The sequence below is a fragment of the Chiloscyllium plagiosum genome, chromosome 26 (genome assembly GCF_004010195.1).
Source record: "Chiloscyllium plagiosum isolate BGI_BamShark_2017 chromosome 26, ASM401019v2, whole genome shotgun sequence".
Classification (NCBI taxonomy): Eukaryota; Metazoa; Chordata; class Chondrichthyes; order Orectolobiformes; family Hemiscylliidae; genus Chiloscyllium; species Chiloscyllium plagiosum.
The window spans coordinates 39,493,220-39,513,576 of NC_057735.1; the positions used below are offsets into that span (position 1 = coordinate 39,493,220).

At 41.8% G+C, this 20,357-nt stretch overlaps 1 protein-coding gene across 6 annotated transcripts in view; it reads right to left on the bottom strand.

The window, feature by feature from the left end:
* The window catches only part of pacsin1b (protein kinase C and casein kinase substrate in neurons 1b), a 396,461-nt gene that overhangs the window by 96,203 nt on the left and 279,901 nt on the right, over nucleotides 1-20,357 (bottom strand). For 4 of the 6 annotated variants that reach the window (XM_043716949.1, XM_043716951.1, XM_043716952.1 and 1 more), the window contains one exon: nucleotides 18,618-18,740. In XM_043716949.1, the coding sequence (XP_043572884.1) occupies nucleotides 18,618-18,677 (60 nt within the window). In that variant the 5' untranslated portion in view covers nucleotides 18,678-18,740. Of the gene's footprint in view, nucleotides 1-18,617; nucleotides 18,741-18,954; nucleotides 19,166-20,357 lie in introns of those variants that run through there. The other 2 variants (XM_043716947.1, XM_043716953.1) reach the window with 2 other exon arrangements.

Consider the following 20,357-nt stretch of genomic DNA (forward strand, 5'->3'; position numbering starts at 1 on the left):
TGTGAGAAACAAAGCTCACTCACTTCAATAATTTCAGTCCGAGACAAAAATCTGAAGCAGTAGTGTCATTTATTTGTACACTTGCAAGTCACAAGGAAGGGACAAAACACACACCGAATTCGACAAACGCTCGATATTTATATAATTTGGCTTCTTTTGTTCTTCAGGAATGAGGAAAGTTTGTCTAGCAGGCTAAGATAAAAGGTAGGGAGGAGGGACTTGGGGGAGGGGTGTCGGAAATGTGATAGGTGGAAAGAGGTCAAGGTGAGGGTGATAGGTCAGACTGGGGTGGGGGCGGGGAGGTCGGGAAGAAGATTGCAGGTTAGGAAGGCGGTGCTGAATTTGATGGATTTGACTGAGACAGGCTGGGGGGAGGGGAAATGAGGAAACTGGTGAAATCTGAGTTCATCCCTTGTGGTTGGAGGGTTCCCACCCCAGTCTGACCTATCACCCTCACCTTGACCTCTTTCCACCTATCACATTTCCGACACCCCTCCCCCAAGTCCCTCCTCCCTACCTTTTATCTTAGCCTGCTGGACAAACTTTCCTCATTCCTGAAGAAGGGCTTATGCCCGAAACATCAATTCTCTTGTTCCCTGGATGCTGCCTGACCTGCTGCGCTTTTCCAGCAACACATTTCCAGCTATAGTCCAACAGGTCAATTTGAATGTACAAACTTTCAGGGTGCTGCTCCTTCATCACGTAACTTGTGGGGCAGATGCATAGGATACAGAATTTATAACTAAAAGATCAAAAAGTGGCATATAACTAATTCAGTGTATTAAACAAAGGTAGGTTGCTGTACAGTCTCTAATCATTTGGAATGGGGATGCAGGTTTCGATTGATTAATTTGTAAATCCCAGAATTCCTTTCAAGTCACAGCCCTGGGATAACCCAAGGTTTTATCAGTATTAAAAAAAATGACACCTCAGCTCAGACAATGCATTAAAAGGTGTGAGGTTGAAGTCTGTCTGTATCCCAACCCGGCATCAGACTGGTTCTATTTCCAAAGTAGGAATTTATAAAATGTCACAGAGTGTGCTTTTTGAACAGTCTGCAGGCAATCAAAATGGAATGTATCTGCAAATAAAAATTCACCCCGTAAGTTCATGCGCGTGAGGGAGAGGGAAAGTATGTGTGTGAGAGAGTGAGTGGGTGGATGAGTGACAGAAAGTGTGTGCGCGTGGGTGGATGAGTGACAGAAAGTGTGCGCGCATGTGTGGGACAGAGGGGGAAGTGTGTGAGAGTGAGAGAGAGTGTGTGAACACACGTATGGGAGAGAAGCAAAGAGTGACAATACGCGCATGAGCGTGTGCTTACATGCTTGATACAGTGTGTGCACGCGCGAGTGTGACGGACTTTATGCCTGTGTGAGGGTGTCGAAACCATGCAGACGCTATAGCAATGGATGAATGAACACAACAATCACCACACAGGGATGTTACCTCCCAGTGGGGGAATACTTCAGTGGTCAAGGACATTCAGCCTCAGACCTTCGGGTGAACATCCTCCAAGGCAGACTTCGGAATACACAATAATGCAGTCACCAAGCAGAGGCTGATAGCCAAGGTTGGTAACCATGAGAACAGCCTCAACTGTCATACTACGATGTCTGTCTGTCTGTCACACACACGCGCACACACACACACACCCCTATGGGGTGAATTTGCAGATACATTCTATTTTATTCAAAACAAAATCTGTGGGCAAAGTGAAATTTTATAAATTCCTACTTTGGAAGTAAAACCAGTCTGACTCCAGGTTGGGATACAGACTCCAACCTTACTCCTTTAATGCATTGTCAGGGTTGAGTTGTCACTTTTTTTAAAATCCACTGAAAAAACCTTAAGTTTTGTCAGGGCTGTGACTTGAAAGAAACGTTGTGATTTAATATGTAAATCCATCGCAACCTGCACTCCCATTTGAAGTGATTAAAGACTTAACAGCAATCCAGGTTTGAATCAGTTATATGACACCTTGATCTTTTACCTATAAATTCTGTGTCCAATGTGTCTGCCCCACTTGCTACCTGATGATGAAGACGCAGCACTCTGAAAGCTTGTACTTTCGAATAAACTTGTTGGACTATAATCTGGTGCTGTGTGATTTCTTTAACTGTATTGTGTAAGACTTTGTTACTTCATTTCAGTCTTAAAAAAGCTTTCAGACTACTGGGAGATTTTCAGATGATAATCGTAGTGGACTCCAGAATCCTTTCTCTCTATCTACCCCACAGTTTGTGGAACAATTTGCTGAAAAGTAAATATACCTGGATCTTATGACATTCCCTCAACAGATTACTTGCAAGCTTTAAAAAGGTTCAAGGCAAATGCAGCAATCTGACATATATTACTCCATTCTGCCCAAGTTTTCTGAGCAACCTCTAGACAAGCAAGTGTTAATTGGAAAAGCTGCAGAATTTACTTCTGTTTCAAAAGCAGTAGGCAATTTTGAAGGGAGAGCTATCTGCAATAAGACTCGTATTTCTAAGCAACTGGCTGAAGGGATGAAAACACAAGCCACACTCAAAAAATAAATATTTCTAGAGGATGCACTTGAATGTATCTATTAAAGCAGCTGAGAGATCTGCACTGCAGTACTATATATTTCACAAAATCATATCAGAAATCAATAACCAAGGTGATTGCAGTTTAAATGAAACTACATTGCATCTGCATAAATAAACAAATCTCAGTACAGATCTAATTCCTCTAAATTTAATCTGCCTCTTGTAGTGAATTACCTATTGAATTATTGGAGACAAAGCACAGTAACACTAATGAAATAGACAATATAACGTACTGTTGCATGATAGAAATAGCCACCATTTCCCCAAGGTTACCAAAATGCTTCAAATAATTTTTTCATGTTTGACCAGAATTTTGCAGACAATTGGCTTCAGCAATTTAAAAAAAAATCATTTCCCGGATATGGACGTCACCAACTGACGAGCATTTATTATTGTCCATTCATAGTTGCCCTTGAGAAGGTAGTCTTGAACCGCTGCAATCCATTTCTGTGGGTGGTCTCACAATGCCAGTAGAGAAGGATTTTGCCCCAGTGACACTGAAGGAACAGTGATATATTTCTAAGTCTGGTCATCAGTGAGCAGGTTATTGCTAAGCTGCTCACTATCACTGTTGATGACAATTTCTATCACCTGACTGATGATCAGGAGTAGACTGACGAGGCAGTAATTAGCGAGGATCGATTTGTCCTGCTTTTTATGTACAGGACATAGCTGGGTAACTTTCCTCATTGTCAGGTAGATGTAGTGGAACAGCTTGACTCTGGGTATAGGACATTCTGGAACACAAGTCTTCGGTACAATTGCAGAAATGTTAACAGGGCCCATAGCTTTTCAGTACCCATCGCCTCCAACTGTTTCTTGATACCACATTGAGTGAACCAAATTGGCTGAAGACTGGCAACTATGAAGCTTAGGATTTCTGCAAGAGGCTGGAGTGGATCATTCATTCTTCTGCTGAAGATTTTTAACGAATGCTTCCTTTGCTGAGTTTCCCCAACATTGCGGATGGGATGTTTGTAGAGTTTCCATCTCCAGCGAGCTGTTCACCAGCATTCCCGACTGTACGTGGTAGGACTCACATGCGGTCGTTACTGTTGCATCTGTCCATGACCATATTTGTATGTGCAGCTGGCGAGAAAGAGGCAGAGTATGTTTCTTCCCCCATATTGGTTCCCTCACGACCAGACGCAGACCCAGTGTGGCAGTCCTTTAGGAATACCCCAGCTTGGTTAATAGGGTTATTGCCAAGCTACTCTTGGTGGTGGACATTGAAGTCCCCCAGCCAGAATTATATTCTGTCACCTTGCTACTTGTCCCAAGTCCTGTTCAACATGGAGGAATACTGATTCAACCAATTGGAGCTATTCACAATAATCAGGAAGTTTCCTCCCCCATGTCTGACCTGATATCATGTGACTTTATGGTGTCCAAGTCAGTGTTGAGGACTTCTGGGGCAGCTCCCTCTTGATTGTGTACCACTGTGCCGGCACCTCTGTCGTATCTGTTCTGCCTGTGAGACATAGCCAAGGACAGTGATGTTGTTGACTGGTATGTGAGAGATCTAGGATTGAGTGAGTATGGCTATGCTAGGCAGTTGCTTGACTGGTCAGAGACAGCTCTCGCAACTACAGTAACTAGAGAAAGCCAAAACCTAGCCACACCTGAATAGTATATTTTCACAACCAGATCAAAAAGAAAATCACATTGAGACACATGTGGGGCTAAATTGGATAGATCCTGAAAATGGGTGAAAGGATTGCCATGAGCTCATGTCAACTTAATGCTGTCTGATTATCTGCATGACTGATGCTGACAGCGAGTTTTAACTGTACTGCTGAATAGTTGTATGTGACAGCAGCTCTGGGGAGGATAACTAAGAACAGTTAGTGCTATAAAATGGGCTGAATCTAACCTGCACTTCCTAAAAAGGGAGGTACGCTATGGGGCAGGATTTATATCTGACCTGGGATAAAAGAGGGAGGAACGACCGAACGGGAGGTGGGATAGGCCGCAGGACCACCGGACGCTACACCGGATCCCCTGGTGGACGTATGACACACACACGCACGCACACACTCTGTAGATAGGTGTACAGAAATCCAATACACATTCAAAGGGCAGTGGAAACAACTGGTTGTGGAGGTCAAAACTACAAGTTAAGAGAATCCAGAACCAGTGCTGTAAGAAATTCCATGATTTCAGATGAATGGTCAATGCCAAAAGCATAGTCTCCAAAACCAAAATCCTATGAATTGCATCAGTAGCATTAACTATAGATCAATTCATCACACTCTAACACTTGTTGCCAAACTCTATCCAGACTCATATCTAACATCTATGAACTTCACCTCAATCTCACACAGAGCTGCTGAAAGCTTTAGAGCCACATCACACAGCCCACAAACTGAATAGCTTTTCAATCTGAACAGCACTTCATCTAAACAGATCGCATGACAGATGTCCCTTTCTCCTGAAGGACAAAGGTGGCACACAGAGGTAGCAAGAGCTAACCAGATAAAAGTGGGCACTGCATTTTGATGGAATAGCACACAAAGAAAGAACTTTGATGGGGGAGGGGTGGATGCAGAACAGAGTGTTTTGGTGCATTGGGGATACAATTACAGTTTGTGAGCGATATCAAGGAGTGTGAGGCAGCCTTGCACCAATTTGGCACAGGGTTTGACACAGAGTCCATCCTTTCAAGCATGCAGCCGGTGACAAACACCAAACTGGGTTAGCACCATAAATGCAGTATTTGATGTCATAGGTTCTGCTGCAGCACAAGCAGGAGCCAAACTCTATTTCTGTGCTGCAGTAGAAACTCTCACAGCAGTGATCAAACGCAAGGTCAGCTTGCAACCAATACTAGCTTAGAAGTTGTAAGCTCAGACATTGTTCTGGATGGCTGTGAACAAAAGCATGCAAAAAAGTGCTTGCAGAGTGTAACAGAAATCTAACAATTTGACTTCTAACATACTGCCAGGATTGAAGCGCTGCCTTCTGGGAGTCCAAGTGTTGTTACAGAGCACAAATTTGCTGTTCTCTCAGGACGACTGCATTTTGATACTTCCACCCACTTAAGTCAACTAGTTCTCTTGGTGTTGCCCATCAGCAAGTTGGCCGAGGCCGCAGTCCATGCCAGGTGATCTAGTTCACAGTTAAGCTTTTAAAAAGGTCCAGAGTTGAGTTTGTCCTCCATGATATTCAGCAGCATTCTGTTATGCTGCAGCCATTGGTTAGCACCATCGTCAAAAAGGCTGTCGTCTATCAGCCACTCTTTGGTTTCCTGTGATTCAAATGTAACTGAAATTGCAGATTGCTAAAGAAGCTGAAAAATGTGTTGCTGGAAAAGCACAGATCAGGCAGCATCCAAGGAGCAGGAGAATCAACGTTTCGGGCAGGAATCCTGGAGAACGGCTTACGCCCGAAACGTCGATTCTCCTGTTCCTTGGATGCTGCCTGACCTGCTGCGCTTTTCCAGCAACACATTTTTCAGCTCTGATCTCCAGCATCTGCAGTCCTCACTTTCTCCTAGATTGCTAAAGAATGAAGGCACCACGACTGCTGACAGCAGACCAGTTGTTCACTGGATTGTATTCTTGCCAGTCAGTGAGACATTGAAAGAGTTGAACCCCTTTCTGGTAAGATGACATGCGGTGGCCAAAATGCAATACACTTGCCATTAACAACATCCTTCACATTGGGAAAGTCTTCCCAACAAGTTAGCTCTGATAAAAGAAAGTGAAATGTCGCTAGCTCTCCTTCGCATAGATCCTCAACAATCCCCCATATCCAACCATGGATGACAATCTGCAAAACGTTGCAGAGGTCTCCAGTTCCAGCCGAGAACAAGCCACACACATTAAAATTTTGTTGCCACGGTCACCTTCACAGCCACTGGAAATGTGATCAGTGTCCAGTACTCATAAATGCAGCGGATATCGGATTTCAGATTTCAGCAATGACGTCCTTCATAAAGCACATATCTTGTACATTTTGGGCAATTGCACAGACTCTACAAGAATGTGTAGGGTGACCTAACTAGGTGGATGTAAACTTCAATTTCATTAGGTTGAGATGCTGAGATAAAGTTAAGAGCACATTCAAGGTATATTGACAATTTTGCTCATGGTGGGCTTGTACCTGTAATATATGCACATGCCATAAATACTCATTAACCTGAAAGAGTTTTCAATAAAATTTCACTCTTGGAATGAAAACAACAGCACATGAGGATCTTACAACATCCGGTTCATGTTCTTTTAAAAATGGCATGCACAAGTTGGCTTTGTTTAGTTGTGACTAAGGTAAGCAACTTTCCAAAGTTCAAGCACTGGTGATACAAGGTAGTAATTGTGGAAAGATTGCTGCTAAGGTGGAGGAAATTGAGATTAAAGGGAAGATGGTCAGATTGACTACTGTACCGCCCTTATGCATAAAATATCCCATCGAAGGACACCATCCAATGTATTGGGAGGCACTAACACTATGGTGATTGGGATAGATTTGCTACAGATCAAGTATGACTTTCTTAATCACTTTTTGATATTATGTTAGACTTATGTCACTTTTGCCATTTGCAAAGTTACCACTGCACCCTCATTTCTTTTCCTTGCAACCATCATTGATGTTTGAACAATTTGATACACAGTTTGCTATCCAATCTGTGGATAGTCCTTTTCTCCCTTTTGCATTCATCAACCTCAAAATGTTTAGAATCCAAGACAGACATGATCAAATCACAACTGCAGCTTTGATCACTTTGTTTATAAATCCTGTACACAATATCGTCATGTAACCAGTCATTCACATTACAGTATCAACAAAAAAAAACTTGTTGAATCTATTTTGAGAAGGAACAACTGAACAGTGTTTCGTTTAATTTACACCTTTTCTAGCTTTAAAGCATGAAAAAAAAAGGTTCCTCACTGTTGAGACAGTTTTAATTTTACTCTGCTGAATCATTCACAGCAGGTTTCGTGGATAAGAGGGTGAGGTACTGGCAGGGGGCTGGTAGCAGGTTTGAGGCCAGTCAGACCTTGGACTTGGCTTGATGTGTTTTTCTTTTCAGTATCACTATCCTACTTCTGGGTTTCCCAATCAAAGTGTGAACACATCAATAGCTCTCATATGTCAGTTGAAGGATCCCTGCAAAAGGGATCATTGAATAGATCATTGACATTGGAGATCTATCACTGTCAACAGAACAATACAAGGATAGATGCGCAATGTGGAAAGACTGACAGGTATTGGATTCTTGCCTGAATTCAGAGGGCCTAAAGAAAAATAATATTGCCATAAATCTCTAGGCAAGGAGGAAAAAGCATACCCAGTAGGTGTATCCCTCCTCTTTATGGCCACTTGAGAATGGATGTCCTGAGATTTTATCTATACCAGGTGTTGTGAACAATGGGCCTGGCCACACTGCTGTAAAATGTACCAAACAGTTGTACTGTACTGTACAGTAACACCTGGCCTTTGTGGAGACAGAAAAACCACATGTCCAGCAAAACGAATCTTGTAAATATTAACTAATTGTAAAAGCAGTGAAAGAAACCAATTGGCTTTGCACCTTAACTATCAACTTATCATAGACTCTTATGAATTTTACATACAAAATATTTATGATTAAAAATAATGTACTCTGATAATGCAGTGTGACATGATGAATGTGCAGAATGCACCAGTGCAGATAATCATTCCTCCATGAAACCTTCAAGGAAGAGATTGTTAGGTTGTTAAGTAGTGAGCCAGACATCACAAGTGATCAAAGGCAGTGGAGGAAAGCCCCTGCCAGAGGGTACCAAGCTCTGTTCTGCTGGGTACAAATTCTGAGCCTCAGGTTCATCCACTAAGAGGGCTATCTAGAGCTGCAACAGAAAAACATGAGCAGTTCCAGCAGCATATCCATTACAGACAAAGTTTGAAGGAAGTTGTCTCTAGAATGAGTGTATGGCACCTAAAAACCTCTGTGCTGATGTCCATCTTCATGAATAGAGTTACCACCTACATGGAGACTCAGATAAGACAGGCAAGCAAAGGAATGCTTGTCCTTACTAATGGCCTGCACCCTCCATCGGTCATGGGATGGACAATAAATGCTGGCTTTGCCAGTGCATGACAAATCCCATAAACAAACATTAAATAGAAGGCTTTGTTTTGGCGGTTTAGCATCTCATGAAGTGTGGAAAAAGATTCTACTGAAATTTTCAAGGGAGCCACAGGTAGACAAAGGGCACATGAAAACAGGGACAAGGGTTTTCAAATCCCAATGGGGATTAAGATGGAGGCAGTTGGATGTGAATATCCAAGCCACTGGAAGACTTTATTGGCACCATACTGCTCCCTGACCATTTGTCCAGGGACAAGATGGCCAGGTCAACACAATTCTGGATCAGTAGTGCTGGAAGAGCACAGCAATTCAGGCAGCATCCAACAAGCAGCGAACTCGACGTTTCAGGCAAAAGCCCTTCATCAGGAATAAAGGCAGAGAGCCTGAAGCGTGGAGAGATAAGCTAGAGGAGGGTGGGGGTGGGGAGAGAGTGGCATAGAGTACAATAGGTCAGTGGGGAAGGAGATGAAGGTGATAGGTCAGGGAAGAGAGGGTGGAGTGGATAGGTGGAAAAGGAGCTAGGCAGGTCAGACAAGTCCGGACAGATCAAGGGGACAGTGTGGAGCTGGAAATTTGAAAGTAGGATGAGGTGGGGGAAGGGGAAATGTGGTAGCTGTTGAAGTTCAGATTGTTGCCCTGGGGTTGAAGTGTTCCGAGGCGGAAGATGAGGCGTTCTTCCTCCAGGCGTCTGGTGGTGAGGGAGCGGTGGTGAAGGAGGCCCAGGACCTCCATGTCCTCGGCAGAGTGGGAGGGGGAGTTGAAATGTAGGGTCACGGGATGGTTTGGTTGATTGGTGCGGGTGTCTCAGAGATGTTCCCTAAAGCGCTCTGCTAGGAGCCAACACAATGCCTATCCACAATTAGACGGTTCCAATTAGAACATTTGAAAAGTCCTTTAAGGCTAATTGTCAGGCACTGATTGGAAATTTCTAGCTTCCCTGAGACATCCAGGATTAGGCATGCTGCCTGTACATGGCCTCCCAACAACAGACCGGGGCCCAGCACACTCATGCAGGCTTTGAGGCCCTCTATGCCTTCTGGTTATTAGTGGTTGCAGGCTGCCCAATGGATAGGAACACTCTCTACAATGTAATCTCGCTGAAGACAGTTCACTTGCTTTCTTTAAGCAGAACTGTAGGACTCTGCCTCTTAAAAATTGCAAGGCATAAAAATTAGATTCCAGCTTCAAGACCCTATTCTCCATTCTGAATTGGATGGATAGCCTTCATCTCGCCACTAATTAGCTAATTTAGGGAAAGGGGCACTGCTCAGTTACTGTCCCTCACGGAATAGATTTATGGCATATCTTGCTACACAAATAAAAAGAACTGCAGATACTGAAAATCTGAAACAAAAACAAAGTGTCTGGCAGCACCCAGAGGTTATCTGGACCATACTTTTAGAAGCCTATTGGAAGAGTCTCTAGCCTGATGTAGCCAAGATTCCTTGTTGCTCGCCTTCTTCCTCTTCTAAAAGATAAAGGAAGTGTTCCTTGCCCTTTGTTTCCTGAAGCTTTAGTCCTCTCTGCAATGTCATGTTGTGCAAGTCAAAGCAAATGGCTACCATTCTAGACACCTTTGCTGGTACAAACTGAAGCACAACTCAAGTGTCCAAGGACCCAAATACTACCTTCCGTAAGCTAATGACTTGCTCCATTAGTGCTGTTATGCTTACGTAACTCCAGCTTTATCTGTGTAGGGCTCCTCACAGGGATAGTAACCAGATGCTTGGAAAGTTGCCTTTATGTCCAAGGACCCATCTGCTGATTCGGTCTGCAATGGGACTACAAAATGCATCTTGGTAATTCCAGGTATCCTGCCCAGCCATGTATGAAAATTGTCTGAAGGTCACAGAACAGCCAAACATTGATGAGTAGAATTCCATTTGACTGACAGATGCTCCAGGCTGATCTGGTGGTGCTCCGAGTGCTGTTCATGACTCTCCAAACCGTGGGAATCCAGGCACTGCAGTCTTGTTCTGACATTCCATAATTAGCAGTTCTGACAAAAATAAAAAATGTACTCATGCAGGATTTCACATCCTCCCATGCACATGACACAATACATCTCTGGAAGGATTTGGAGATAAAGAAATTCAGGCCATTGTGACCTTGTCAGCCACTGGCAAGGAGAGTCCTCCTGGCCCACTTGGAAAAAAGTCTTGTTCCAGGAGGCTACATGTCAGCAACCAACCTGCTAAGATAGTCTCAGCTTTCAGAGGCATTGCTGCTCAAAACTGGTTTTTGGGATATCACTTCCTTCAAACTGAAACTCTGCATCTCTTCTTTCTGCCATACAAGCCATTGTGCAGACAAGCATGGCTGCTTCTGCACCTTCTGTTACAACGTTCAAGGTAAAACTGCATAATTTGCTCAGATACAGCAATGAAAGCCAACAAGGAAGTGCAGATAATTGTTGAGTACAAGTCTGAGACAGCAGGATTAACCTGTACAATTTTAGAAATCACCTTTAAAGCAGTTAAAGCACACTCTCAAAACAAGTACTGTGGGCAAAGGCCTTTCATTTTGGCAAGGAACCAGTTGTCCTATTTCAGTAGATAAAAGACATTCCAAACTGTCAGCTTCAAATTGCCAACACGACCTCCATTGTACTCGAGCGTTATTGATTCCGATATCTTTCAAACATCTCAGGATACCTGGTTGTTAAAAGTGGAATAACAGGTTAAGGGTGCTTTTAATTTCTATGGGATTCTGGGTAATCCAAGATAGAGGATGGGAAAAATTTCTGGCTGTAACAGAAATCTACACCTACACCTCCCACAGTCCAAAGATGTGCAGGTTAGGGTGAATTGGCCATGCTAAATTTCCTGTAGTGTTAGGTAAGGGGTAGGTGTAAGGGTATGGGTGGGTTGCGCTTCGGCAGGGCGGTGTGGACTTCCACACTGTAAGTAATCTTATCTAAAATACCTTTTTTGAGGTATTTTAGATGCTGGAGATGATTTCCTCAAATTCTAGGAGCAGCAATTACTGTTTTATATGCTGTTGCATTGTTTTGGAACTTTGGAAGAGACATTTGGATGGGTATATGAATAAGAAAGGGATGGAGGGATATGAGCTGGGTGCTGGCAGGTGGGCTAGATTGGATTGGGATATCTGGTCAGCATGGATGGGTTGAACCGAAGGGTCTGTTTCCATGCTGGACATCTGTATGACTCTAAAATATTTAAATACTAGAAACCTCCAAACAGATCAATTAAATTCCAAAGTGAGCAGGATTGTGTTGGATTTCCAACATGCCAGTGTTTTTCCTGATGTTTTAAACTTGTGCATGCAACAGCACCACCACCCCTATATCGCAACTCCTCCCACCAAATTATGCAGCTAATTATTTTCTCTAGCCTCCCAGGAGGGTCTTCTAGATAGGTGAATGGATTTCCTTGAAGAGTAGCTGATGTTTTAGTTACCCTTAAGATGACAGCTGCAAACTATCTGCTACTTTCTGAACTATAGGAAGCACAGGGCAGCACGGTGGCACAGTGGTTAGCACTGCTGTCTCACAGCGCCAGAGACCCGGGTTCAATTCCCGCCTCAGGCGACTGACTGTGTGGGGGAGTTTGCACATTCTCCCAGTGTCTGCGTGGGTTTCCTCAGAGTGCTCCGGTTTCCTCCCACAGTCCAAAGATGTGCAGGTCAGGTGAATTGGCCATGCCAAGTTTCCCGTAGTGTTAGGTAAGGGATAGGTGTAAGGGTATGGGTGGGTTGCGCTTCGGCGGGGCGGTGTGGACTTCCACACTAAGTAATCTTATCTAAAACAACAAACCTGTTATCACTGGCACTAGTTGAGCTAGAATGAAGCACATGGGAAGGGCTGGAAGGTGTAGATATGTTAAAAAACAGAGTTGGTAGGGGTGGGGTTTTCAGGACTGGAGAATAGTAGGCGTTGTTAATCATCAGCACAAACTATTCCAAAAATTAGGTTTAGCATCAGTAGGTGCAGAGAACTCCCCAATTTATTATCCTATTGAGCCTTAGCCACACTTGCAAGAATCATTCACTACTGTTCCAATGTGAATTGCTTCAATTTCCTAAATGACTCACCCTCACAGTTTCTCACATTAAGATTAACAATGGGTTTATTTAATCTTGTATGTTTTTGGCTAAGTGCAAGAGTGCATCAAATATTCTGCAGGAATTCTCACCAAGCAAAAAATTTCTTGGTACATCTCATCAAATACATCTCATTAAAATACCTACCACACCTGTATGTCATTTCTCATGTCTGATTCCAACCCCATCTTACCACACTCAGTTTCCAGAACAATTTGCCATCAGCAGATATCCACTGCCAAGAGATTTTTAAGAGGCTTCTGTGCATCCAGGTGAGCACTGGCATTCCAAAGCTGCTCTGCTCAGTCATGTTCATTTCTGCAAGATGTCAGAGGAGGTGAAGGTGGCCCTGCAGGGATCTGGAGGTCTTGGTAAAGCATGTGGAGCAAAGGAGAGGTGTCTTCCTTCCAGAGGACTGTCAGAGGCCCCCATAATACCTGACTCTGGTTGATTGGTCCAAGGTCACCTCAATGCAAAGGAAAAGCCATTAGTGCTATACAAAAGTCAATGAATTTCTCCCTTGCACAAGGGTAATGGCCACACTCTTCTCTTGCACCCACCTCCTGTCAAGACTCATGCCTCCACACTCACTATTGCCTGCAGCAACTTTCCTTCCTTGCTCTTTTTTCTCCTCTTCCTCCCACACCACTAATCCTGTATGGCCTCTGCTCAACCTACTCAGTCATTCATGACATTTCACCACATTACATACACCTGAAATGGGACAAAAAGTTGGACCACCCACTTTATCTCACACAAGTATAACAGAGCAGAGAGTGCCTGTATGCCTGGTAGAGTGCCAGACATTAGGCTCCTCACATCATATGAGGAGAGAAAGTTGGCCCATACAGGAGAAGACCAGGATTGCTCCTGTGAGGATGCAAAGACATCCATGTCCTGGCAAGTACGCATCACTCTTCAGTCCACTACAATTCTCAGTACCCTGTTATAGTCTCATTCATTACTCAACACTTCTAACCATACAACAGGCATCACAGGCAGTCATTTGACCTGCTGGTAGCACCAGTATCACCAACACCTCTGTGGTGAAACTCCCTCAGAAGCTACCTCCTTGACTTTCCAGGACATGAATACAGAGACCTCAGAGGAAGGATTGGGATGGCTGCCTCCTGCAGCCTTCACTAGCTGGGAATCCAGTGCCTTGGTGTGGTGGTTAAACCTAAACAGGTACGGGTACACAATCCGGTAAGGATATCACTGTGACAAGTCCGCAGCCGGCATCAGAATAATAGCCCAGGCTCGAAGGATTGCTGGATACCAGGCACCTGCTGAGCTTCAGGCAGGAGAGGACTCTGTGGTAATGACCTGAACAGGAGCAGCAGACACACACGTAGGATGCAATGGTCCTTAATGTCAAGAAGCTGCAGCCAGTTGTGCGACCATCTGGCTGCCTCCACAACCAGGTTGCCATGTAGAGCCAGATTCAAACCCTTGTGGTGTGCCCCTCTCCAGGACACCCCTTGAACACCATCACCCAACCACTGGTCATCAGGACCTAAGGCATGGAGACAGGGGGACAACGAATCTGTCACACACTCCAGATAGCCCTTCCTCATGCTGCTTGTCAAAAGTATAAAAGATGGCATGAAATGATCTGGACATTGAGCTAGGCCTTGCTCGGCTCCTCGTGCGATTCAGTCACAAATCGTTCCATAGCTCACATTGCTCGACCCCTGATAAATTTGGCAAAAGTGTCAAATTGTGACTAATTTCCAATGAGTCTGCACTCACCAAGAACTAAAAAGAAACTACCGACCCATTTAATGTGTTACCTTTACTCAGGAGTGAACTTCAACTGCAGTAGAAGTTGTAATAAAAAGTGTTTTGAACCTTCAATGGCAAAACTGAGTCAACGCATGAAGAAGAAATGAAAACAGGCATTAAGGTCATTTCATTTATCACCCTACCCATCATTTCTGTTTAAAATTCAAATGCATCGCTAATCACTTTTTCTCATAAAAAACCTGCACATTTTACCTACTTTTCTCTTGTTGTTACTGAGATCCTAGCCCTTGCATTTATAATTTCAACAATACTCTTCCACATTTTTTTTTAGTGATTCTGCCATAATTGCCACATTTAAATTACTTGAGCCACAGAAATACCTAAATTTGTATAAATTGATGAAGTTATACATGCTACATCCGGTGAACTTCAAAATGCCAAATTCAAATTTTATGGTTCAAATGTCAAAAATACTTAATGTCTTTCATGGATTAAGGAAGCTCCACCAATCTATCCAATCACGGTAACCGACACCAATTCTGTTCCCACTGATTCATATTCGTTAGGATCAATACCTGACAGACTTCCTCAACATTGGTCTTGTAAATTCTAACTGAAATTTTAACAGACCCAAAAACATTCAGCATGTTGTGAAGATTTTCAGATTATATAATAAGATTGAAAGACTGAGGAATACAAACTTAGAAGCAATGCCCCAGTATAATTTCATCATGTTCTAGATCCCAGTACCACACAAATAGCCTTACGCCATCCACCCTGCTGAATTCTATCTGATCACCCCTCAACTTTCTAAACAAGGTAAAAGAATTTATTATTTTACATGCAATCTGGTCTTTACTCCTTGTACACAAATGATTCTCTAAATTCTCAATAAGCGGGTTGTCTGGAGAAAATGTTTGTCTAGAATGTCATAACAGCTCATGCTGATGCAAATTAATGCATTGTTGACAGAGTATCAAGCTTGATGCTAAATCTTGTGATTCACATTTTGCTACTTGCAATCATTAAAATCAATTTACAGAAGTGCAAAAATCACTACCACGTACAGATTAGAACACTAATTTCATGACCTACATTTATCTGGAAAGATTTTCCCTTGTTCTTCTCTCTCTGCCTGAAGCCGCACACATAACTGAGTATAAGTACTTTCTTGTATTTCTTTACTTCCTCCATGGCCCTTTGGAAGCTGCAGTCAATCTTCCATTTAATAAGAATGATAGAACAGAATATTTTAAGATGGAAAGATTAATCAAAGCACAAATATTATATGCACCGCATGTAGATAAAACAAATTATGCTAATTTTTAAAAAAATTGATATTTTTAACAGCAACTGCACTGTAATACACACGGGTAAGTAGCACTGGCCTGTGAATGAAAAATGTATATTTGCAATCCTGCATTGGTCATTTCAAACTGTTTCAATATTTTGATATGGAGGTAGTAAGTTTGCCTTCATTCTCTCAAATTGCAAGTAAAATGTCAGTGTGTCCTACAACATGGAGGAACAACTTGAGTCCTTCACTTCAGTTGGACATTCTAAATATAGTTTGTTCTTCAATAAGTGTTACATAAACTAATAATACACTTATTTTAAAAAAACCTTCTCTAAAATCCTAATTTAACTAAAATGTATTTATTTGTGAAGGATCCAGATTTTACAGAAAAATAAACCTGAGAAAGGTCATATTGCCAAGTTGGATATAACAGTATTTGCTACAGAAATCTATGTAGTCACCTCTAGGTAGTCACTGGCAGAAGTTTGGGAGGTGGAAGCTTGCCCCTTCTTCCAGCTGGGACAATGAATGTCATATTCTTTTATTAAAAAAACATACAAAAAAAAAATTTAAAAAGCAAGCTATGAAGATATAGTTTGAATAATTTGTACTTTGGATTTGTTATTTGTCCTTGAGATCAATAAAGAATTATACATTTCAGTCTCATTATTTTTCCAGCTCTACATAGGATACAGAATAAAATACCAAACTTCCAATGGGTTTTATCACTACAGAGTGGTTAACTGAAGCTCAGGGACAGTTCACAATTAGGAACAATATAACTCAAACAATTTTGGGAAATGCCAATTGCATAAAAATGCCATATCCAGATTTTTTTTGTCTTTGTCCAATATGTTTGGAAACTAAAATTCAAAAACTAGTAAATTGGAAAAAAAAATACATCAAAGCAACTGCTTTTTGCAATAGTGTACACTGTGCTTACATTTGTATTACAAAACACAGCCAAATTAACAGCTTCTTTGACTGTATTTTCTTTTTCCACTCCTTGTCCCATCACTTCTCTATACTCACATTGGGATGAACTCCTAGTGATAATCTGTATATCACATCGATAATGCCTTTCTGAAAGTTAAGAGATTTTAAAAAAGTTTGGTATTGAAGGACCACAATTTTGAAATTGCCACAGAATTTTATTTTCCAACATTGTTCAAATCAACATTTAGGTTGAACTGTTTAAAGTCGGCTACAGAGCAAGATATTCCATTTATGATAGACCAATTTAATTTCATAATATCAAGTATTAGAATTCTCAATATTTCTATAGCTGGCAGATGGTAGAAGTGGGGTTATTAGTTTAAAAAGAGATTAATATTCTTCAATTACAGGTACAGAAATTACAAGTAATGTTTTTTAATTAAATAAATTGCTTTTATTTTCCCCATCTAATATCTGGTAGTAAAGGTCAGAGTGATTGTATTAGTCCTAATGACACTCAAGCCAGCTTTAAATGTGACTGGAACCATTATTGGATTCTGATCGCTTTAGTCCTCTTATATCTTTGAAAAAAAAATCTATCGCCCAGTCCCTCCTACAGTTGTGTTAAAGCATTTGAACAGGAGGCAGAAAACTTGTAGTTGAACTGAGTAAAAAGGAAAAGGCACCTGAAGTATACAACCCCTGCCTCTTGAACCACGAGAGTAGCAGCAGGCAAAGCTGAGGGTGAGTAGTTTCCCACAGGGATGAAAAGAAGGTCTAATATTATCTATAAAGATGGGTCATTCAAGATACGACTGATTACAAACAAAATTACGAATAGTACTGGTTAGTATTTGCCATTAAAGTACCACTGTCTTTGGGTAGTCTCTGGACTGTGGAAGTTTGGGAAATATGATGGAATAAAAAGTATCTGCATTAATAACACAACACATCCTTCGATGGCTACTTCTCCCTGTAGTTAAAGCTACCACAATAGGTCTAGATACAAATGATCATTTGTTCAACATCTAACCAGTGTATCAGTTGAAGTGCTAAAATAGCCCTTTACATTTTTAGGCTGGCTGAAAGAGGGAAGAGAAAAATAAAGCACACACCAGCACGGCTCTCCCTTCTCCCCCCTCGATAGTTACCCAATGACACTGGGTAAATAGAACAAGGACAGAGAGAATTTGGCTTAGCAAAGACCGTCTCGGTACAGATTAAATGGCTTATTGACACTCAGTCTCCAGGCTCACATGAAGAATAGCGACTTGAGCTAGACTCTGGAGGGTTACAAACCGCAGAGGATAGCTCAGCAAAGGTCAGCACCTTGACGAGGAGAGAAATAAAACAGCAGTTGTGCTTTTTAGGAAGGCACCACATTCCAAATTTATTCACCCTGCTAAAAAGTGTTTTTTCTTTTAAAAAAAAACCACATTCTGATAAAATAATTGCAAGCAAGCATTTACCAGGTTTTTTTTCTTAATGAATAATTTAAAACAATAAACCATTTAAGCCATCAGTGGGAGGTGCCTTTAAGTATGTATACATTATACTCAAGCCATATGCACATAGTTAAATACCAGGCTCTATCATGAATAGATAGTAGCGAGTGAGTTCTGGCTCATATTGGACTAAAGTACTAACGCAATATCATTCGTGGTTTCATTAATCATTTAAGCAAAGCTGCAGCACATTTTCTGCAATACACACATACTGCTCTCACAATTCCTGATGAATGAATAACAGCACTCAACCATGTATATTAAAGCGTCAGAACCCATTAACCCTTTATCAGACTGCAATTTACCTAGTCTGTCAGTAACAAGAAAACTACTGCAACACGTACTTTAAGACAAATCAGACGTAGCTTAAGTAATTATTTTGCAATAGTCTCATCTTCCAAAGTGTAGCAAGAAAGTTGCAGTACCTCCCAGAAACTATCAGTCGTTTCCTCTAATCCACTAGATTCCTCGTACGAGCCTGACATCTTCGATACAACAGAAAGACCTTGAATTATCTGCACCGTTACTGAGCTTCAAATCTTCATGCACTGCAGAGAGAAAAAAAATGGCCCAAGCATTACAGGAAGCCTCATGCATACAATTAAAAAGGTCACTGCGAACCTTCACAGCTCAACACCCTCAACCCTTGCAGGCATCACATATACTATAAACCTCAAGAATAGTGCATTAACAGAACTGGACTGAGATAGAAAAATAAATGTCAAACTGAAAAATGTTTTAAAAATAAGCAAACAGGCAAACCTCATCTCATAGAAATCCCCTTGGTGGTTTTGTTAATAGCTAAACCATAATTCCCACTTGGCCTATCCTGATGAGTTTTGAGCGATAGAGGCGGTGAATTAGTGCCGAGGATTAATCTGTGCCTCAGCATTAGTTGAGCTACATCCTTCAGAGGGCATGTGATAGCCTGCACATATTTCGGCCATACAGGTTCACGGGCAGAAGAATTTTAACTATACAGGTTCAGGGCAGTCACAATCGGAGCAATTTAGTGTTCATAATGTAGCCGCAGGGATTCCAGTGACATAACTGCACCATGAACAGCTGAAGGGATATTTTTTCTTCAAATCAGAGCTTGGCAGAACCGTTCTATGAGCTTCAAGGCAAGCTGAACATACAATGTTTTATAAGACTGCAAAATTGACTGCATTCAATTCTAGTAAAATATACTCCAAATTTTTAGCTAAATAAATTTTTTAATACAATTCAATAAAATTGTAAATTAATTAAACAAAAGCATCAATCGGAGGGTAAAATGATTAAATTTCCAACAGGTACGTCAATTAAATATGACGTTTATTACAGAATCGAGCGATAACCTACAGGTTTGTGTGGATGAAGTTTATCCAGCTTGCCTATGCTTGATGAAAGGCAGATATTTAACCCTACAATTCATAATTGTCTCCATATTGTCTTGATATTAATAAGGATTACTTATTTTTCAAATCAATTGTCAAGAGCATTCATAAACTGAAATTAGATTCAATAAAGGGTCAAAATCACTGGCTTAAAATGGCTACAGCAATTACCTGACTACTCAAGTTTAACCAAGCTTCATGAAATCAATGTAGAGTAAATGAAAGCAGTTAGAATTGAAATTAACATTTTATCAAAAGGCACCAAGACCAGTCAACTCAGTCAGGTGTGAAAAAAGATTCAGAAACACCTATCTTGAAATTTACCTCTGGAAATTTTCACATTTAGAGATACAGCCCCACCTACAATGAGCTAACTGAAAAGAAATAACAAAGGCAACACGGTGGCTCAGTGGTTAGTACTAATGTTCCTCCAAGACTTCCGTTTCCCCGGCCCCCAACGCCTCATCTTCACCATGGATATCCAATCCCTCTACACCTCCATCTGCCATGACCAGGGCCTCCAAGCCCTCCGTTTTTTCCTCTCCAGACGTCCCCAACAGTACCCTTCCACCGACACTCTCATTCGTTTGGCCGAACTGGTCCTCACCCTTAACAATTTCTCCTTTGAATCCTCCCACTTCCTCCAGACCAAAGGGGTAGCCATGGGCACACATATGGGCCCCAGCTATGCCTGTCTCTTTGTTGGCTACGTAGAGCAGTTGATCCTCCGTAATTACACCGGCACCACTCCCCACCTCTTCCTACGCTACATTGATGACTGCATTG